The 23,057-nt window shown below is 45.5% G+C and overlaps 1 protein-coding gene across 1 annotated transcript in view; it reads left to right on the top strand.

Annotated features, from left to right (window-relative positions):
• Nucleotides 1–2,569: 2,569 nt before the first annotated feature.
• The window catches only part of BARX2 (BARX homeobox 2), a 66,164-nt gene continuing 45,676 nt past the window's right edge, over nucleotides 2,570–23,057 (top strand). The window contains exon 1 of the mRNA XM_060251496.1: nucleotides 2,570–2,768. Within this exon, the coding sequence (XP_060107479.1) occupies nucleotides 2,597–2,768 (172 nt within the window). The 5' untranslated portion in view covers nucleotides 2,570–2,596. The remainder of the gene's footprint in view (nucleotides 2,769–23,057) is intronic.

The raw sequence follows: 23,057 nt of genomic DNA, 5'->3' as shown, positions 1-23,057 counted from the left end.
AGCCGAGGAGCGCTGAACCGGAAAAGGACGCGGCAGCGAAGAGATTCAGAGAATCTGCTGCGGACAAGATTTTTTTTTTTTAAAAAAAAAGTTCTCGAGCTAGTCTGCAAATCAGGTGAATTGCCAGACAGTCCCAGCAGGCCTTCGGCGCGATTCGGTTTTCTTGAGGGGGATGGGGTGGGGTGCGCGCTTGTGAACACCTTCTTCCCCCTTCAAACAAACCCAAAGGGCTCCAGCGGCGCCCCCAAGGAAGAAATCCGAAAAGTTCAAACAGGTTTGACAAATGGTTTTAAAGACTGCCGCCGAAAAGCGGGCCAAGGAGCTTCGCCCGCGTTACCAAAGGAAGGAAGAGAGGAATGGATGAACCGGAGCTGTTCAACACGCAGGGCGCAGACTCAAGCAGAGAGACGCCCTTCCAAACCCATCGACTGCGACAGATTTAGAACGACGTAGCTCTGTCTGGGATTGCAGCCGCCAGTCTGCCCTCCAGGAAGGCTGGGTGTGCGTGTGTGTGTGTGTGTGGAAAGGTCGGTTTTCGGCAACTGGGAACGTCCCTTGCCCAAATGAAAGCACTGCGCTTCAGACAGTGAGAGATGGCTAAACTGCGAGGGCGAAATGCGATTGAGAGTTTTTGTTTCTTATTCTAAATTGGGGCTTTGGGGGTCCCTTAAAAATCGGGGTGGGGGGGGGAGAGGGCAGCTATCTTTGGGGACCCTCCCGAAAACGGAGCTGACTGTCCCCAGGGAATCGCTGCAGCCAACATCTGGCTGTGAGCGAACGCACCTTGCTACAGATGCGAGAGAGCACATCCCGGCCCTGCCCTGCTCTCCGCAGAAGCAGAGGTCACCACCGGGGCCTCCTTTCTTTCAGGCCAGGTTTCCACACCCTGCAGCTGAACCCCATGGATTTCAGCAGGGGGGATTCTAGACATAAATCCGGCGTGGAGTTTTAGGCGCTCACCCGGTGAGACTTACTCCAGAGGAGGCGCGCTTAGGAGCGGCCTGTCTGAGAGACCCTTGAGAGCGCTTCTCTTTGGCCGGCTCGAGTCGGCGCCCCCGCTTGTTATTCTTCACAGAGCTGGTTTCTCTGATTCTCGTGTCGAATGCCAGCATGGCGACAGGGCTGAACCAGGATTAAAGGTCTAGCGCGAAATTGGTCTGGGACGAGCGACTGGCTTCGTTCGGGATGAAACCCCAGCTTTGCGTTCTTTCGGGTGAACATTCGGATGCAACAGTGGGAGGGGAGGGGCGGAAGGGCTCCTCAGACTTTTGCTGCCGCAGACCCCACGAAAGCTATTCCGTCTGGGATTCACCCTGATTTCCGTAGGGGTGAAACCTCCCCTTCGTTATTTCCGGGGGGAGGGGGGGATTCGGACGACTTCCTACACTGAGAGAGCCCCAAGTCTTGAGTCCCACCAAGTCTTATTCAAGGTCTAAGCTTTGGTGAGCAGGCACGCAACTTCTTCCAGATCCCTTGCCCAAGAAAGCTCATACTCAGAATCAAACTTGGTGGGTCTTCAACGGGCCCCTGTTGGACTCGAACCTTTGTCCTGTCGCTTCAGAGACCAACACGGCTGTATCCACTGAACAGATCTCAGTCCAGCAGGAGTACCAGTCCCCCTGCTGCAGCCTCCCCTCTGAAACGTCCCCCAGGGAGTCCAGCGAGGACCCCTTTCGCTCCCTGTCTCCTCCCCGTCTAGAAGGCCTCCAGAAGTTCTCTAGAACTTGTTGATGCGGCAGCTTTGCGGGGGAGACTCCCATCTCAGCCCCCCGACGCCACTCCGGAGGAGAAGGGCAAGAGGAGGCGGGGAAGGAATGGCTTCGTTCCCCAAACCTCAAACTCTTATGGGGAGAAGAAGATGATGTTGGATTTATATCCCGCCCTCTACTCCGAATTTCAGAGTCTCAGAGCGGCTCCCAATCTCCTTCACCTTCCCTCCCCCACAACAGATACCGTGGGAGGTAGGTGGGGCTGAGAGAGCTCTCACAGCAGCTGCCCTTTCAAGGACAGCCTCTGCCAGAGCTATGGCTGACCCAAGGCCATTCCAGCAGGTGCAAGTGGAGGAGTGGGGAATCAAACCCGGTTCTCCCAGAGAAGCGACCGCTCACTTAATCACTACACCAAACCGCCCCCACCCCGCAGCCCCGATCCGGCGCGCCCTTCCTTCTTTCCTTCCCTCCCCGGGCCTGGCTGCCTTCCAGAGGCCAACCTGCGCCCCGCCAGGAGTTGGCAAGAGCGCCCCCGCGCGGGCTTCAGCAGCCTCCTCCGGGGAACGGGGTGCGGGGAGGATGAGCGCTTGATTGACAGGCGCCGGAGCCTCAAAAGGGCCGGGCGCCGCGCCACCGCCGGGCGGTTCAGCTGGAGACAGGCAGGCAGGGAAGGAAGGCAGGAACGGCGAAGCGCACAGCCCCGCAGACGGGCAGGCAGGCGGGCGGGCGGGCGGGCGAGCAGCGCACTGCACTGCACTGCACTGCACGGGGGAAGGGGGGTCCGTGGCCTGGCTGAGCAGCCTCTGGCGGATCTCCCCCGGGCAGCCTCTCCCCCTCCGCGGGGTGCCCGTGCGCCCCCCTCCCCAGCCCGGCCGGCTCCTCCGGCCATGCACTGCCAAGGCGAGATGCGGCAGCTGAAGGCAGCCAGGCGGCGCTACAAGACCTTCATGATCGACGAGATCCTCTCCCGGGAGACCTGCGACTACTTCGAGAAGCTCTCCCTCTACTCCGTCTGCCCCTCGCTCGTCGTCCGGCCCAAACCGCTCCACTCCTGCACCGGTAAGCCCTTCGCAGCGGAGGGGCCGGGAGCGGGGGAGGGTGTCTCTCCCTCTCCCCCGCCCCCGCTTCTCAAGCTCTTCGAGGTTCCCAAAAACACCCCCCTCCCCGGAGATTCTCTGCTGGGACCAAAGAACCGAATCCGTCGGGTGTTGGAAACGTGAGAAACCGAAGGCTGGCCTCCCCCGAGGAAGGAAGGAAGGAAGGAAGGAAGGAAGGAAGGAAGGAAGGAAGGAAGGAAGGAAGGAAGGAAGGAAGGAAGGAAGGAAGGAAAGGAAGGAAGGAAGGAGGCCAGGGGTGTGGTGTATCAGGGATCAGGGCCAAATCCAGACCCGGATCGAGTGCCATTAAACCTCCTTCTCATGTTTATGTGAACCCAGATGCAAGGGAGGGTGTGCTGACTCCAAGGCAGGCAAGGGGACCTGCTGGCTGAGACAGCCCAGCAGCGCCTCTGCCTCCACAAACGGCCTTCCAGTAAAAATGGTGACTGACGAGGGTCGCAGTGCAATCCTGACTTTCTGGTGGCCTTCATTTCTTAGCACCTTAGGCAAACAGTTGGTTGTCCAACTAACATTTGCCCCTAGAACCAGAATGTCCCTCTGGGGGCATAAAGCAAGCCTCAGAGTAAGTTTAACATAACATACCAATTCCACACTTAGCACCTGCCTCCCTTCTGTGCGGGGTCCTCAGGGTGGCTCCCCCCCCCCTCCCTGGATTCTGCGTTGGCATCTCTGGAGCGGGGCTGAGTGTTCCCTGCTTGCTTCCTGCCCTGCACAAACCCAAGAACCGAGAATGAGACCGGGACAAAGGCTAATGCGGAATTGGTCTATAGACACGTCTGAGACTTCAGAATGCATATCCAAGTGCAGTTTTGCCCAGCCGATCTCCTGCTTCTTGTCTCATATCAACAACACAAACATTGGGAAATATGATGAACTTTTACAAGGGGTAAAAGACACCCTACACACTCAGGAAGGAAAGGAGGTGATCAGAGAGTCATATCGATCCATCTCCTTTGCAGAGTTCCAGGATGAATGGTTGAAAGCCTTCCTGCACACACACATGCACGCACGCACACAAATTGGCTAGAAAATGACTTGGGGGTTGATTCCGTCCTGCGCGGGCAATTGTTAGAAGAGGGCAGAAATTATCCTGGAGTAAAATGATCAGGTGACGCGTGTGCATATACATGGAGGATTTAACCGTGAGTGGAGCGGGCTGTGTGGAAAGAACTCTCCACTGGGAAGTGTTGTTGGAGGTGGGACAAATCACTGTGTTTAATAAGGAGGATCAAGCGGTGTTGCCTTCCCAGGGCCATCTTCTAAGTCTTTTCTAGTAAACACTCCCTTTCCTGATCCTAAACCTTGAGAATGTGTCTCTTCCCATTTTTGAGATGTGTGTGTTGGTGTGGTTTGGAATAAGGTCCTTAGTACCAGAATTAAGTTGGCCTAGGATGGGCAGAGACTTTCTTTGAACATGGCTTCAGAAATTCCAGTACTTCTGTTCTAGTGGATTCTTGATTTTGGCGTAGAGTCTTAGAATGCTGCACTTGCAATAGGGAAGCCGAAAGTGAAATTCCCACTGAGCTGGCTGGTTGATCTTGGGGAAATCATTATCTCACACAGTTGCTCTGGAGCTAAAATGAGATAACCCCTATCATGCCTCTGGCAGAAAGACCAATAATAATAAAGTGTCCCTCAGGATTCCATACAACCCAAGAGAATGGAGCCTATTGCCTTGTTAGGAAAGTTCCCCTGTGATTCCATCAAGTAAAAGAGCTGTCAAGGGTTTTCAGCTTTAAATACTCCTGTTCACTAATGCAAAAGCGTGTACAGTTAAGGTCTGTGAATGAAGGCTTCTTGGATATAAATGGAGTATTCTCTGGAAGCAGCAAAACACACACTGGAGTCTTAAGCATGTTGGATTGCACAGGAATTGTGATTCACCACTGAGGAATATCCTGGTAGGTCAGTCTCTGTGAACTTTGCAGGACGGAGATTTTAAAAATCTTGTGATCCATTTTTGTTGCACTAAAACATCTTACAGAGACGTGTGTGTGAGAGAGTGTATATGTACATACTGATATACATACAGAAGTCCAGCTCTGATTGAATTAAAATATTTTTTTCTAAAAAATAAGATGCAACCTGATCAGAATTAAATTATAAAGTTACTGCTATGATACGTTATTAGGGATTGTGGCCTATACTACTGTGTTTAGCTTACTGAAACTAGGATATTATTATTATTATTATTATTATTATTATTATTATTATTATTATTATTATTATTATTATTATTATTATTATTATTATTATTATTATTATTATTATTATTATTTTCACCCCATCCCAGCTTGCACAAGGCTCTGATCAATGTACAGGGCATTATTTTATTTCTATATCATTCGGTTGTATCATGTTAAGACTTATGCTTTCCTTCCATTTTGTTTTTAGATTTCTAATTTGTTCTATGACCCTAATCCTCCGGTACAGTTCATTGAGTACCCCATCCAGTGGATTGTATTGACTCCCTTTGCCTTGAGTCCAAGTGAGAAAGGCAGACTATAAATGACATAAAATCAAATAAAAGAATTAAGCACTGGGGAGTCCAATGGGTGTGAGAGATATGTGTCTTTAGAAGTGATGAACTCGGCTGGTTAATACTTGCAGAGGGCTTATTGTTTGTACAGGGGATTCCCATTCAAAATGTTCATTTGCCCACAACACGGTCTGCGAATGTGGCTATTGACACATTTGTTTAGTTGGGAATTATCGAGGATTTCTGCTGAAGTAAAACAAGGATGGTAGTAAATTGTAGACCCCCTTCTTCCCACAGCCCACAGATTCTTAAATTGGTACCAGGTACTATTCTAGTCGCAGAGACATGTCACGCTAGGTGAGGAGAACGGTCTGTCCCTCTGAGATCTTTTTGAATTCACTCCTTTTCATAGCATTGATAGCCCATTTTATGATTTCTGATGCATGATCTGTGTGCATGATTTATCACTGTTGTAGAAGACAATAGCTGAGCATTTTGTTCATATGGGTTTGCTACTAATTTCAGGATGTTGGTTTTTATGGGATCGATGATATCATGGTTACTCAGCTGTGCTCTGTTTCTTGGATAGACTCTGACGTTTAACTCTTCATGATTTTAAAAAAATTCACCACAAACAATGTGATACTGGACAAAGTCACTGACCTTAAAGTGAAGATGAACTGTCTGAACGATGGGGTTGGATAACTGAGCAGATAGCCCATGCCTGGCATTCCTCCCCCCTCCTCCTCCAGGCAGCTTCTAGCTTCTAAATTCAGCCTTCTTATAGAAATTAGTACCTTGATCTGGATAGCTGGGCTAGCCCTATCTCATCAGTTTTTGGCTGCTAAGCAGGGTCAGTCCTATTAATATTTAGGTTTGCTGTAAGTTGGCTGTGATTTGGTGGCAGAAAGGAAGGGAAGGGAAGGGAAAGGAAGGGAAGGGAAAGGAGAAGGGAGGGAGGGAGGAAAAAAAAGAAAGAAAGAAAGAAAGAAAAAAAGAAAGAAAGAAAGAAAGAAAGAAAGAAAGAAAGAAAGAAAGAAAGAAAGAAAGAAAGAAATTAGTAGCAAAAGTCTAATTGATTTCATTTAGAGGAAACATTGTGTCTTTTATCCCAGTATTATAAAGCTGGTGTTTTGCTGCTTGGGACAACCAACTTTCTTATTTTTCTAAATAGTTAAAAAGCAGCAATTCAACAGAAAGACATGTTGCCATTTCAAGTCCTGAGAGCTCTGTTAGGCCAATGTTTTATTTAGTTTTACAATTAAGGAAACAAAATCCTTCTGCAATCCCAGTTGCCTAAGAAACAAATGTGATGGCTGTTACATTAATCTGTTGAATTAATATGGACTTGTGTAACTGTACACAAAAATTAGGCACCATTCATTTGCATGAAACATCACAGGGCTTGAACTATATTCCTTTGAAAATAGAAAAAAAGGGGTTTTGGTGGTTTATTAAGTGGTATCATCAAATCCTGTTGTGGCTTTACCGGAAACCCATCTGTGCATCTTTCCATTGATCTGCAACATTTGCTTTACTTGATTCTGACTGATGGATAGTGGCCAGAAAGGGAAAGGGATATGTGCGGATCAAAACTGAAGGCCCATTAAAATAAAATATTCCAGAGCGTGCTGAGTTCATTTCCAAGCAGAAGTCCTAAACCTCCTGGCAAAACTTTCCCCAAATCTTGCTTACACTGTACAAAGACAAATGGTCCCTTATAATGGCATTCTAAGCAGAGTCACACCCTTATTAGCCCATTGACTTCAATGGATGCAGAAGGGTGTCACTGTTTGGGACTGCATTGTTAGAGAAGGCATTTGTTCTTTGTTCTCTTTCTACTTTGTGTGGACCCCTTGTCCCCTATCCAGGAGGGTCAAAGGGGAATCATGGCAGCAATCTGATTGAACTCTGTCTAATCTGTCCCCAAACATATTCACACACACCTATTCCATATGAGTAATTTGAAAAAAGATCCACAGAGGTGCGGTAGAAATACAATCTTTATGCTGTCACTTTTTTGGGTGTGTGTGTGTGTGTATGGAATCTTTAAATAAAAAGGAATATTTTAATGAGTTCTGCCAAATATCACAAAGCTCCTTCATGATCATCCTTGCTCCATGGGCTACCCACGTCAGTTTTGCAAGCATGAGGTCGTTTTGTAGTAAAATGAGATGATTCACTTGACGCTCGTGGATGGTGCTATTATGAACGCTTACACATTTCTGTTTGCTCAAGCCCTAATTCAGCTGGTGCTCAAAAAAAAACAATAAATCAGTATTCCTCAGAAGTTGTTCCAGTAACCTCAGTTATTCTTCCCCCTAGGTTGCTCTGGCCGAATTAGCTGTGGATTGGCAGCTGGTAGAATATAATTCTTAGAGCTGTCTGCAATACGAAAACTGTGGACTTGCTGGTGGGATTTGTAAACAACTCCTCACTGAATCACTAGCATTATTTTATACAAGGACACTCATGTACATCCATTTCATGCATAAGCCTAAGAAACAAAGACCAATTCTCTGTGTCCACGAGCTTGTAATCTAAAGTTTGTGCAGAGAAAAGAGACTGGCATGGAAAAGTAAAGAAGTGTGAATGCAAGAAAGATGGGGATGCAGTTAAATGAGGCCTTTGCAAAAGGGTGGATGTATTTTAAAAACTATGCATTGGAACATTTCAAAACAATATATAAGCAAGAACAATATGGTCAAATCGTAATAAAAGGGAGAGGTGACAGAAGGCATGGGGAAGGAGAATGAGGTTGGTGTAATATTACATTATATAATATATAATAGCCCTGACTGATTTCATAAAGGAGAGACAAAATCTTGGAAAGAGCAATTGTAATTTAACTACATTCCTAGAATGTTTTGAAATTGTTTTAATGATCTGCTTTTGGGAAGGGGGGGTGCTTTTAATGGCTTTATAATGTGATTTGATCACGTATGTTTTAAATTCTCAGCCATTGTACAGGAAGAAAAGCAAGATGCATATTTTGTAAATAATTATAGTAATATAATAGAATGGTAGAACAGTGATTTGGAAAGCATTGGCTATAAGGACAAACAATTGGATACCAAACGCTGGAAAAATAATCTGCCTTCCCTTGACATATCTGGGGGATAGTTTTGTTCCTGAAAGCATAGTCCCAGATTCTAGTCTGGATTCAAAAAGAGGTTTTTAAAGGAGTGGAAAGGGGGGAGTGAACATGGGTTTTGAGGGGGGTGTTTCAGGTCAAAGGTGCAACTCAGCTACATAGTCCGCACCATTGCAAAGTCAAAGGTTTGGGCAAAAGTTTAAGCTTCACAGTTAAAGCTTGACCCTGGCTTTTGCCTTGATTCATGCCTGCTTTCTAAAGAAACTAACAAGGCCTTTTTTTGTAATTAGAGCTGAATTCCCCAATGGTCCTACATTCCTAAGAAGGCACTGAGAAATTCACACCAGTGGTGCCAAAAATGAGTACGGCATCAAATTAATTTTTTTTAAAAGCCTCCATATTTTACAACAGCAAATAGTCTGCATGATTTTTTCACTTCCAGAACTTAAATTATCTCCTTTGATCTCTCCCCCCCCCTTCACTGGAAGCTGCAAGATTGGGGATGAAGGCCCACCATAACACTACCCAAGCATGACCGCCCTTAATTGAGACTGTGCAAAATTTGCCCAGATATGACAGGAGAGGCGGCTTCTCGAGCGCTTGAAATAATAATCTTCAAAATTAATCTCTCCATCTTTGCAGCTGTGTCGTTACAACGGATCTTTTCTCGTGGCGGGACTAAAATCTCCTTGTATTTGTGTTGGCCGGAGTGGCGACCGTCTTTTTTGTTTAATCTTGGGAGTCTTAGGGTCAAATGTGCCTATCAAATATTCTCAGCGATCCCGTTGCAGCTGGATCGAGATAAGACCTAAACAGCCCAGCAATCTAATACCATCCCTTTATGAAAGAGTAGAAATGTTAAAAGGCACAGGCTGCTCAGATTGCCAAGTCTCTTGACACCATTTTGCATCTTCCAAGTGTTTGCCACAGACTCCTAAGTGTTTCTGTATTAGTTTTACCTCTGTGGTGTTCAGACTTTGACTCATCCTAGCCTTGAGGGTTTGCATAGCAAAACATGAGAATATGTCTTTGGCATTTAAGAGCCCATGCGCTGTAGTAAGTAAGAGTGGTAGACTAGTATCTGGGAGATCCAAGTTGCAATCCCTGCTCACGGCTTGGGTGCTCACTGGGTGACCTTCGGCCAGTCACAATCTCTCAGCGTAGCCTACATCACAAGTTTGTTATGAGGTTAAAACATTGGAAAATTACATAAGCCACTTGGGATCCCCCTTGGGGAGAATGATGGGACATAAAAGCAATAAATTAATAAATTTAATAATCAGCAGTGGTGTCACTGTTCATCAATTGTCCTTTCCCATGCTGCTGCTGGTTTTCTAGGTGCTAATGCCCATTGTTTGCATGGCTGAGCTGAGGGACTCTTACAGAACTAGCTTGTAGCACCACAAGGGATACTCGACTTAGATTGTTCTAGAGCCATCTTACTTCCCAGTCGGCTCATGCTAGCAAAGAAGATATATATTAAGGTAGAGGATGATTCTTCTAAACTAGGGGTGTTGAACTCATTTGTTATGAGGGCCGGATCTGACATAAATGAGACCTTGTGGGGCTGGGCCATGTGTGTCATAAAATGTAAGGCTAGGTAGTAGAGACATAAACTTTATAAAGGGCACAGACAAACACAATTAAAGTCTTTTTAAAAAAAAGCTTTAAATAAAACATGCTTAAAAGATTAGCACCTTTGTAATATTTTGTTTAACAATTTCCATTAACTGAAGGAAGCATGAGAGAGGGAGAAGGAAGAAGACTTGCGGGCCTGATAGGAACTCTCCAGGGGCTTGATTTGGCCCTCAGGCCGCATGTTTGACACCCATGTACTAAACATTCTTATAGACGGATTCATCACTAGGTTGGGTTGCAATATGAAAATTTCAGTTGATTTGGTGCCACACTGATACTGATGGGAATAAATGGATTAAAAACTTGGGTTGATATTTTCAAACACAGAGCCTCAGTGTCTTTCCTATGTCCATTTTTCTTTGGATACTGAGTAGAATAAGAAAGGCATATTTCTACAGTTTGTAGATATCGGTTTGGTTTTCTTGCCCTCAATTCACAGATGATTTAGAGCAAACCTGAGGTGTTTTCAAGGCAAGAGATGTTCGGAGCTGGTTTGCCATTGCCCACCACCACATCCTGATCCCGGAATTCCTTGGTGGGCTTCCATCCAAAAACTGACCCAGGGCCAACCCTGCTTAACTTCCAAGATCTGGCAAGATCAGGCTAGCCTGAGCTATTTAGGTCAGGGCAAGTAACAGGTAGCAGCTATACATATTCCCCCCTCTCCCAAAATGTTATTTGTTACAGACACTTGAAAAAGTTTCACATTAGGAAAGGGTAGACGGTTACACTGAATGCACATACAAGCAGATGTTTCTGGTCACTGGCACAGAACCCAAATGAAGGTTTTTCGGCTCAACATTAGGAAGAACTTCCTGACAGAGCAGTTCCTCAGTGGAACAGGCTTCCTTGGGAGGTGGTGGGCTCTCCTTCCATGGAGGTTTTTAAACAGAGGCTAGATGGCCATCTGACAGCAATGAGGATCCTGTGAATTGAGGGGGAGGCATTTGTGCATTCCTGCATTGTGCAGGAGGTTGGACTAGATGACCCTGGGGCGTCCTTCCAGCGCTATGATTCTATGAAACTGATTACCCTAACATCTAGGGGTATATTTATAATGTTAAAGTCATGAAATAAACATAGATTTAATTGCCCTGATGATTTACATTGCTGATTTATATCTTCAATTTCAGTTAATTTAGGAGATCAGATGATATGAACAATGAATTTTTTTTTTCATTCTTCAGATTTTGCAGAATACCACAAGTACACTCTCTTCCAACCACAGCTGGTGGATGGGGAGTTTTGAATGAGAAGAACAAACATTGCAAGCTCACAAATCTACACATTACACAGGGGAAGAAAACAGGGGCCAAACAAGCAATCAGCCCTTCATGCATGTAATCAAGCATGTGATTTAACTATACATAGATCCATATGCAATGAGGGTAGAAATTACCATGTTGTATCTATTCTGTGCTTAAGTAAGCTTCAGTAATCCAGTTTCTCTAAGTGCTAACTCGGAACAAGAAGGAAGGGAAGACTCCATATTACCTCTCAGGTGTGGGTTGTCTCCCCAATTCATACACGAGAACAGCATACTTAATTGCATCTTCTTTTTCTATAATCTGCAAACAGTTTTCTGTCCCATGATCTGGATGCCAATGTATAACCCCAGCACCCTATGAAATCCTACATATGGACTGTTGCATGTGTTTTTCTGGATCAAACCCATTCTGGGATTTCAGGTCTTAATTCTTTGTCGGCATGTTCCACTGAAGCTACTGGGACATACTTGCGCGTGAATGCATACAGGGTCGAGTTGCTAGTTTGTCAGAGTCAGTCTTCTTGGCATTTTTGACGTATTCATGATAATGCACTTCAGAGGTTCTCCACTTATAACTTTACAATTGCTTACTAAGTCTCTTAGGAACTCTTACTTTTTGATCTCAACAATATTTTCTCTGTATATCTGAGTCTGCTTTTCGAACCAGTTTCTACCTGTGATATCACATTTGAAGTCATATTTTCTAGAAATAATAACAATTAGCTTTATAGACTTCTTAGAGCATTATAAAGGTGCTTCACATACATTGTCCATCTCCTTCTGTACATCCTGGTGTGTCAACTATGGTTAGCTGGCAGTATCCACTGGCTACCCCAACTACAAGGTGGTCTATCTGGCATTGACAAGAGCCTGGGCCCTTTCACTGCAGTTCCAGCTCTGTGGAATGGACTACATGAAGAGGTGGGGAAGGGAAGCCTCCTCAGAGATCTTCAGGAGGTACTGCAAGGGCCACATGTTTGCCAGAGTTTTTGAGGGAACTTAAATGGCAAGTATCTTGAGAGCCAGTTTGGTGTAGCGGTTAAGTGCGCAGACTCTTATCTGAGTGAACTGGGTTTGATTCCCCACTCCCCCATTTGCAGCTGCTGGAATGGCCGTGGGTCAGCCATAGCTCTCTCAGGAGTTGTCCTTGAAAGGGCAGCTGCGGTAAGAGCTCTTTCAGCCCCACCTACCTCACAGGGTGTTTGTTGTGAGGGGAGGGGAGAAGGTAAAGGAGATTGTAAGCCACTCTGAGACACTGAGATTCATAGTGAAGGGCAGGATATAAATCCAATATCTTCTTCTTCCAAGGAGGGAAAGAGAGAAGGGACAGATTTGGGATTTGCTAGTTTATTTTTGATTTTAACTGAAAATGTTTTTAACTACTATTGTAAGTCTCCCTGAACCATGGGAAAAGTGGAGAAGAAAGAAAGAAATCATGAGTCAACCTGACAAGAGCCTCGTCAGTATTACTACCCTCGTGCTCACAAATGTAGCATCGATACTGAACAACCACTGCCAATTTTCCAGCATGCGCAACCAATCACAGTGATCCCCACCCACCATATCCTGTCCTTTTTAGCTGCCAGGAGTCAGGCTGGCCCCACCTAGCAGGCAGATCAGATAGAGATGGATGCATTTCTCAAATCCAACTGGAAACCCAGTTGGCAGTTGGGTGTGTGTTTTTCTCGCACATCTCTGTGCTCGTTCCCACACTCTGCATCCAAACTTCGCTCTGAATCTCAAAGCCAGATGTCATTGGGAGAAGCCCAGTCAGGTGGGGGTAACTACAAGCACTTGTGTGTGTGTGTGTGGGGGGGGTTTAAACCACAATGCAGCAGAAATGTTTTCTGGTGCAACACTATCATAAGCTGTCACCCTGTGCACATGGCCATGTTATAGATGCCATTTTGAGGAGATAAGATCACCTAAAGACTTCATCACACAGGTGCAATTTGAACCTGGGACCTCCTGGCTCGCAGCTTAGCCTTTCAGCCTCTGCAGTGCAGTGAGGGGCCCATAAATACACCAACCTGTCAGGCAGCAGGGCCCTTGTATCTTATGTGAAACTTCCAATTATTACCTTTCCCCTCTTCATTTTAAAAATGACACACCAAAACAAATGGGGTTTTAGAGACACGGAAATAAATCGGCATGCATCCTCCAGGAACCTGCGACCCAGAAAACCCCTCACTTCACTTTGTAGTAAGGTTGGGCCCAATTTATTAGCTATGTTGTATGTTACCGCTTCAAAAGCAAAAAGGGGAGAAGCATCCTCTTATCTATGTCCCTTCTGCGCAGGGACCACAACAACAAGTGCTTCGTAGACAGAACTGCAACAGCCTTTGAAAATGTAGACACTTATGAGAGGTTATGAGGTTATACAATAGAAATGTGAGCTTTGATACTTCCAAGCTCAATGAGGCCTGTCAGTTCTGTGAAAAACAAGGAGAGGAAACTGATTTATGGTATTATAAAACAGTCCAGTTGTTATATTGGTGACCCCACAGCACCACATGGAATTCCTTGCGGGGGGGATGCGGACGAAAGAGTCCCAGTATGGAATATCTAGCTCCATTTTAAATTTGATCTGAGACGTTCTTCCAAATCTGGGTGGAAACCATTTCTGCTGGGAAATATTTAGCCGGATCCTTTCCTCCTTTTAATTGAAGGGATACAGTTACGGCATTCCTGAGGGACAGCCTGGAGTGGTGGGAAAGGAGGAGGGGACTGGATAGAGCGAATATCAAAGTCTGGAGGAATACAAGATACCCTTCTGTCCAGAGCTTATTATCTGAAACGTAACAGCTGTATTAATCCAGTTAAGCCAAACAAACACAATATTGCGGGTAATACCTTTTATCTGGCTAATTTACACTTGAATCCTGGAAGGTTGTGTCTTGCCAGTCACATATTGAACTGCTGTTGGGTTGAGGGCTAGAAATGCAGTTTCCTTCACAAAGTATATTTGTTTGGAGCAAAAATCGGACAGCATTTCACATTTTTAAAATTAGAATTTAAGATGGAACGATACACTGATCTCTTTCTGGAACATAACCAGTTGAGAACTTATTGACAGGCATCTTTAATGATTTTTTTTTAAAAAAATAGGTTTTAGTAGTGCTATTTATTTATTCTATATTAATTATGTGAATTCTATTGTAAAGAAGAAAAGTGCAAAGGTCATTCAGAACAGTGGCAGTTGGTTTAGGGCCAATAGGAGTCTGCCACCAAAAACAAAACTAGTTCTGTACCAGCTTCTCCTTTCTCTGCCTTAGCATCTTTGCATCTTCTCAGCTCACGCTGTGAATTTTATCTTCTACGCTCAGTGCCAATGGCTGCCACATGTGGAAACCCACAGTATGGTGATTCCATATCCTGCATATCTCTAGACATCGCAAGGGACAGGGTAGTGGATGAAATATGGGGCTGCCATTTTCCACAGCACCTCTGTGGTGATCTGATTTTCCCAATATACCTTCTGGTGAATACAGTGCATTTGTCTGGCAGTCCACTCTGGCAATGGTTTAGTCCAGTCTGGCAGTGGTTTAGTCCTGTCCGATGTCGTGTTCCAGTTCCAGGTTTTGTGAGGCTAAATTTAGAACCGTCGTATGTACTCATCTTAAATCCAAAAATCCCAGAATAGATACTACCCAGAGACACTTAGAGGAATGTTTTGCAGCTCCTTCCTTCTTAGAAACCTCTCCTCCTCTGCTTTTAACCAAGGTTTTAAATCTTTTTTTGTTGTTTTCATTAATCCAATTGTCCATATTTCCACCTACTCACAGTTAGTCAGAAATGCAAAGAAGCCATCTGCTATGAGGATTACAGGTTATGTGTGAGACGGAATCAGGAGAAGAATACAACATTGACTATAGCAGCGGTTTAGTAATGATGAAGCAATGTCCTGGATCCAACAGCATTACAAAAATTAACATGCACTTAAGTTTTCTTAAGAAAGGGGTGACAATCACTGCAGTGCAGTTCTCTCACTGAAGGTCCACTGATACCCCCCTGCTCCCCTCCCCACCCCCACCCCCCAATACTCCCTCTAAGCTGTGGAGTCTTGTGAGCAAAAACTCTGCTTTGTGAGCTACTGGCATTAAAGTTGTGAGCTACTGCATAAATTAGTTTACTCTGAGCAGGGCTGCTTTTTGTAGAAAAAGCCCTGCAGGAACTCATTTGCATATTAGGCCACACCCCCTGATGCCAAGTCAGCCAGAACTGTATTCCTGTGCATTCCTGCTAAAAAAAACCAAAACCCTGGCTCTGGGGCCATTTTTCCTGAGTTAAGACAAAAATGTGTGAGCCAGAGGCTAAAGAATGGTGAGCTAGCTCACACTAATTCAGCTTAGAGGGAATACTGCCCCCAACACAATTTCAGGGTTCTAAGCGGGTTGTGTGGGGCAGGAGGCATCTGTGCAATTCCCCACCTCCTCTTAAGACAATTTAAGGGCACTTAAGTTTCCTTAATTGTGTGGCTGGATCCAGGCCAAAGTGTGGGAGGCGCATAACATAGTTTCTTCATTTACGTTGTAAAAAAACAAGCAGAGATATTGCGGTTAGATTTGAAAAAGAAAAACATTAGAACAATTGTAAGGAAAGGAAAATAGCCCGAATGAATCATGCATGAGCTTATAGAAAGGTGTTGAGAGCTCTGTGTCATAGAATAAATCTAACATGCTGGTTTTTAAAAATTATCCATCCAGTATGAGACATGCAGACAAATGCTGTGCTTGTTACCAGAAGTAAATCCCACTCAATTCCATAGACCTCGGTGAGAGTGAAGAGTGATAAGATTGCTGTTAATAATCACCAGTGTTTATTATGCAAACAGCATGTCACTGAGATACACAGTAACGCTTGTAAAAAAAAAAAATCAAATTTGCACAGATGTGTACATCCAAACAGAATGCTCGATGCTGTAACTCTTCACATCTTTTATAAATCACGCTATTCTAAATCTATGGAAGTCAATGGGCTTAGAGGAACATTTATTTATTTCCAGTTCCAGTAGGGTTGCCAAGTCCAATTCAAGAAATTTCTAGGGACTTTGGGGTCGGAGCCAGGAGACTTTGGGGGTGGAGCCAGGAGACATTGGAGGCAGAGCAAGGGTGTGACAAGCATTATTGAACTCCAAGGGAGTTCTGGCCATCACTTTTAAAGGGACAGCACACCTTTTTAAATGCCTTCCTTCCATAGGAAATCATGAAGGATAGGGGCACCTTCTTTTGTGGCTCATAATCATGAAGGATAGGGGCACCTTCTTTTGTGGCTTATTAGACCCCCCTGGTCTAATATTTTTGAAACCTGGGGGGTATTTTGGGGAGAGGCACTGGATGCTGTACTGCAAATTTGGTGCCTCAAATTTGATGACCCTGAAGTGGGGGGAGGGCCTCCAAACCGGGGGATCCCTTGCACCCACCTGGGGATTGTGCAGTCCACAAAGAGAATCAATTATAGGCAGAGAAATCCAAAGCACAAGGCTTTCCGTGAAAACCAGCCTCCGTACAACCAACTAACTCACCCAACAATTCAACGATTACAAAATATTAGTTCATGATAGACCGTACAATTAGTCCTTAGCAAAATAGGGAACGTGTTCACCAAGAATCAATCCAGTCTTTATAGCAATCATTGCTCAGTTCATTCCAAGGAATCCTGGTGAAATAGTTGTGCAATTGATCAATGTCTCTCAATATATGCAGCCAGCAATCCGAAAGGTTGAAAAGAACAAGGTCGTACTGGAGCCCTTGTTTCCCACAGGCTTCTTCGAGCTGCAAAAATCCTTTTTACAACATTTTCATATCCTGGTCAAAAAACGCCATTCCATTACAACATTGAAAGGCACTTGAATAGTGAGTTTGTTGGTTGTACGGAGGCTGGTTGTCACGGAAAGCCTTGTGCTTTGGATTTCTCTGCTCGCCTGGGGATTGGCAACCCTAAGTTCCAGCAACCTTTAATGGCATAGATTTATTTATTTATTATTTAAAACATTTACATGCTGCCTTTCCACCCAAGTAGGGTTCCCAAAGTGACAACCATCAAAACATCAAGAGGGGAAAAAGCACATAAAATACAACTACATAAAAAATAATGAAACCTGTGTGCAAAGTGTGTGTCAAGTCGTGGCCGACTTATGGTGTCTACAGCAAGAGGCTTTTAAGGCCTGAGAGAAACAGAGGCAGTTTGCCATGGCCTTCCTCTTCAGAGCCTTCCTTGGGGGACTCCTAGCCAAGTGCTAACCCTACTTAGCTTCAGAGATCTGATGAGATCAGGCTATGCCAGGAGTGACCAAACTTGCTTAACGTAAGAGCCCCATAGAATAAACAACAGATGTTTGAAAGCTACAAGACAAGAATGTTGGGTGTTTGAGAGCCACAAGACAGGAACGCAGGCAGGCAAACAGATGGGGGAGGGAGGAGGGAGAGGTGGAAAGAAAGCAACTTTAACTTTAAATGCATTCTGCAAGCCACCAGCTGGCTTGGCTTGAAGAAGTGATTTAAATGCTTTCACCCAGCTGGCCAATGGGGCGGTGGGAGCTTTGAGAGCCACACAGTATGTGTGAAAGAGCAGCATGTGCCTCCCGAGCTGTGGTTTGGCCACCCCTGGGCTATACTATGCCAATATTTATTCTCTCCTAAAATAAATAATAAAAACATATACGTGTGCAGAACAACACAGACAGGAGATCTCCTGGAATTACAACTCATGTCTAGACAACAGAGTTCAGTTTCCCTGGAGAAAATGGCTGCTGTAATATAGTGGGTTCAATGGATCGATGAGGCGAGGTGGTAGTGAAACAGTAAGGCTAAGCATAAGATTGAAGACTGGGCCATCAGGGCCAACTATATATACACATCAAGGTTCCCGTGCAAGCATTCTATTGGTCCATTCAGACCAGCTAGGGGCCCGTGATCGGAGCGAGGCAGCAGGGATTAGGATCCTGCTGCCCATTGTTACCAAGTCCCCAAGCTCTGGTCGTCTGGCTCCAATGAGCCAGGCAAGAACACCCAATTCAGTTCTCCCTTGAGTCCACATACATAACAAGACAACAGAGTTCAGTTTCCCTGGAGAAAATGGCTGCTTTGGAAGGAGGGCTCTATGGCACTATATCCTGCAGAGCTCCCCAACTTCCCCATACCCACCCTCTTCAGGCTCCACCCCCAAAATCTCACATGACCAGCCTTCATCACTTGACATATCTCTTTCAGTTTAGTTTTGTAATCCTGCCCGACCAATTAGGGTGGATGCAGTGAAGATGTGTTGAGTCAGCAGCAGCCCTCGTGCCTTCCTGGTGGCCCATGGAGAAGGTGGTCTAGCTGCAGAAATGGACACTGCCCAGGGCTCTTCTTTTTTTTAGCAGGAATGCACAGGAACGCAGTTCTGGCTTGCTTGGCATCAGGGTGTGTGGCCAAATATGCAAATAAGGTCCTGCTGGGCCTTTTCCACAAAAGGCCAATGTGCAACAATAATGACACCAGGGGGTGTGGCTTAAAATGCAAATGAATTCCTGCTGGGCCTTTTCTAAAAAAAATGCCCTGTGCAAAAAATGGTGACATCAGGGGGTGAGGCCTAATATGCAAATGAGTTCCTGTTGGGCTTTTTCTTAAAAAAAAAAAGCCCTGACATTGCCTCTTCACAAGGAGGCAGAGGCTGCCCTGGTGCCTGAACCACTCCTCTTTAAAAAAAAAATTCCCATTTTTTTTTAATTTCTTACTTTATTAAAGAAACATATAAACAGTACAAAAGAAAGTTTACCCAAAAGGTAAATAGGTAAGTATACATTTTTGGCAGCTTACTCAAATCGAAGATACATAAAAAGTAAAAGATAACTTAATATTAGTTAAAAATATAACATTTTAGCATAAAGAGGATTTTTTGGAATTGTGCCGCATGATGCTGAATATTCTACTATGGGAAACCAGATAGGTACAAAATATTTTTCATATTTATCTACTGAAGAAATAACCATTGTGTTAGAAATTTTAGCCATAATAAATTTTATTGATGGTTAAAGGCATATTCAATATAAGTTTTTTAAACAAGTCTTAAGAATGGATATTACATAAAGAACAGAAATCTCAGTCTAATGTTCTAGCTAGACTAGTAAGTTAAATACGATGTGCAATAAAAGATTCAACAATAGATAAACATTTTAAAGATATAATTAGAATTTTTGGTATCGGTTATATATTCAGAGTGAATAATACAACCTTCCGCCATCCCACGCCTAGAAGCGATAAAGAAAAAGGGAAAGAGCAGAGGACGTTGGAGAAGACTAATGAAAATAGGACTAGAATAAGAGAAATTTTTGGTAAGTCGTGTTGCATTTTAGGAAGAAAGATGTAGTTCTTGGATATATTTCAGATGAAGAAATTTGATCTGCCATTTTTTTCAAGAGGCTGCACTGGTGTCTGAACCACTCCTCTTGCAAGCAAGAAGGGTTGGCCGATTCCTCCCTCTTTCTGAAGATGCCCAAGAACAGGCATGGAGGTTCCTCTGTCCCTCCAGTTTCTCAGGCGGCAGTAGTGGCTCACTTGTTACGTTTTCAGCACTGCTCCCAGCCAGGTCTGAGTCAGCAGCCCTTGTAGGGCAGCATTGTAGGAACTGCTTGGCTTGTATCTGGCCAGAGTTGGCTCAGGAGGATAGAAGACATGAGCCAGTTCTGTCACTGCAGGCTGGATCTGAACCACACAGCCCTAGTGGTACAATGCAGCTTGGGTTAAGTTCAGGTTGCCTCCAGATGGAGCCTTAAAGTTCCTCCAGAATTACAACTGATCTCCAGACTACAGAGATCAGTTCCCTGGAGGAAATGGTATCAGCTGCCCTTGCTAAACTGCACCCATCCCAGGCTTGCTAAACTGCACCCATCCCCCAACCCCACCCCTCCGATCTCTAGGAATTTCCCAACCTGGATCTGGCAACTCTAGTAGCTTGCCAGAAGAGAAACTTGCTAGGCACTTTCCCAGTTAGCTAAAGGGCTGGTCTGCCTGAATGGGAACCATGGTCTGATCAAAATTAATATTAGACAAGTAGATTGATGCGGAGCAATGTCAGGGTGATAGACTTGGGAAACACATTGGTCGTTTTCGCACTCACCTTAATCAGCAGCGACGACCCTCTTCACCGCGCAGGATCTGCGCGGATTTCGCACTAATTGCCGTGGAGCACCCAGAAGAGCCGGAAAGTCCCGGCGCTTTTGCGGCGCAAACGGAAACTGGTTTTTGGCGGTTTCCGTTTGCGCCGCAAAAGCGCCGGGACTTTCCGGCTCTTCTGGGTGCTCCGCAGCAATTAGTGCGAAATCCGCGCAGATCCTGCGCGGTGAAGAGGGTCGTCGCTGCTGATTAAGGTGAGTGCGAAAACGACCATTCTCTCTGCTCCTGACCTCTGCTCCTTTCTGAAGTGCTCGTTATTGGGATATTTAGTTAATAGGGTTGCCAAGTCCAATTCAAGAAATATCTGGGGACTTTGGGGGTGGAGCCAGGAGACATGGGGGTGGAGTCAGGAGAAAGGTTGTGACAAGCATAAGTGAACCCCAAGGGGAATTCTGGCCACCACATTTAAAGGAACTGTGCTCCTTTTAAATGCCTTCTCTCCATTGGAAATAATAAAGGCTAGGGGCACCTTTTTGGGGGGCTCATAGAATTGGACCCCTGGGTCTAATCTTTTTGAAACTTGGAAGATCTTTTGAGGAAAGGCACTGGATGCTATGCTGCAAATTTCGTGCCTCTACTTCAACAAACAGCCCCCCCCCCAGAGCCCCAGATACCTGCAGATCAATTTTCTGTTAATCCCTATGGGAATTGGTCTCCATAGGGCAGGGGTGGGGAACTTTTTTTTTTGCCAAGGGCCATATGGATATTTATAACATCATTCACAGGCCATAAAAATTATCAACTTAAAAAACAGTGCTCCACTGAGGGAGAATGATTCAGGCCAGCAAAATTAATGCAAATAATTGTTTTTCCATTTGAAGTCATGTGGGGAGAGCCTAATCTGGCACACACACAAACACACACACCCAGCCCGCTGCCCTAGGCAAATGACTAGGCCCAGGCCTTTTTTGTAGAAAAAGCCCAGCCGGAACTCAGTAGAATATTAGGCCACATCCCCTAATATTAGCATATTAGGCCACACCATCTGGGATGATCAAGTGCAAACTGAACCGTGGCAGTAACTTTTCCAGGCCCTGCAGCAATTCTGGCCGGCCAGCCAGGCCCCAAGGAGGCTGCCACACGGTACATCTGGGCCATGTGATCCCTGCCTGGCCCTGAGGAGACTGCTGCACAGCGCGACTGGGCCCCATGATCCTCGCTGGCCAGCCAGGCCCCAGAGAGGCTGCCACGTGGCTCAGTTTGACCCAATAATCCCCAAGAGCCACACCAAGTAACCTCGAGGGCTGTATACGGCCCTTGGGATGGAGGTTCCCCACCCCTGCCATAGGGAATAATGGAGTGCCCTGCAGACATTTCCCTCCCCGCCCCCGCTTTCTGATGATCCTGAAGTGGGGGGAAGGTCTCCAAACCATTATAGAAGCATGATACTAAGTGCAATAAATAAATCTCCCAATAAGTATATTGCAAAAAAGCTAAACTTACATTTATTCATGTAGACCCAGTTCACATTCAGGTTGCATGAAAGAAGCCTAACCTAAAGAGTTTTTTCATCACAAATTGCCTGCTTGTCTGTAGGGTTCCCATTCCCCCACCTGGGGGCGGGGTTCCCCTCAATTTTGGGCCCCCAACCCTACACTATGGAACTGGCCAGTGGGGGGAGTCCCACCCCCAAAGAGCACCAGCCCAGCACAATAATGTCACCTGCAAGTGATGTCATCATGCAGGGCACGTTGCACTGGCAACACTCTAGGATTTGTGGTAAATACTCTATGGTACCATGGTACATCATGTGACAATGGGGCTCTTTGTGGGCGGGGATCCCCCCAGCAGCCTGCTGTGTGATGGCGGGTTGGGTGCCCCCAAATAGGTGGATCCCTCTTTCTCAGTGGGAACTTGGCAGCCCTACAGGCTGCTGGAGAGTAAAAGGAAAAAGCCCCTTCAGGGAGTTGGGAACCCCCTAGGAGGGCAGGGTGGAATGGGGCCTGAAGGCCAGAGCAGGCATGTTCTGCCACAGTCCCCAACATGGTGACCACGCCAATATCTTTAATGTTGCTCACCGAATGTTTTTAGGAAGTGGGTGGGGCCCCAGTTGGGCGCTTTACCCAGCATGGCTTCTGTTCTGACTGGCCACTAGTGATCCAATAGACTGAGCATATTAAAATAACACTATTTCAGTGGCTACTATCTACACATGTGTTGGTTTTATTCCCAGGGATGAGGATGAGAGGAGGATCCTTCTTCTCCCCTGCTCTTATGCTTCCACAGTGTGGTTGGCTCAAACACCCAAAATCTTCTCGTTATCCCCGGGCCAAAGGAAGCCCGCCTGCAATCTACCAGGGATAGGGCTTTCTCTGTAATGGCCCCTTCCTGGTGGAACCAGCTGCCAGAAGAGGTGAGGGCCCTGCAGGACCCTGCTCAGTTCTGCAGGGCCTGTAAGACAACCCTCTTCCGGCTGGCCTGTAACTAACCAGCATAGGAAACTAAGTGTAGCTCTATTAGACTTCTGCTTTGTTTTAATGTTTTTATATTTTAAATGTTTTTAATTGTGTAAATGCCTAAACTTAATATTGTTATGTTGGATTTCATGTGTTGTGAGCCGCCCTGAGCCACCTTGGTGGGAAGGGCGGCATACAAAT

The sequence above is a fragment of the Heteronotia binoei genome, chromosome 12 (assembly GCF_032191835.1).
Source record: "Heteronotia binoei isolate CCM8104 ecotype False Entrance Well chromosome 12, APGP_CSIRO_Hbin_v1, whole genome shotgun sequence".
NCBI lineage: Eukaryota > Metazoa > Chordata > Lepidosauria > Squamata > Gekkonidae > Heteronotia > Heteronotia binoei.
Note: the sequence above shows the minus strand (reverse complement) of the source record. Positions and strands in the feature narration are given on the sequence as shown.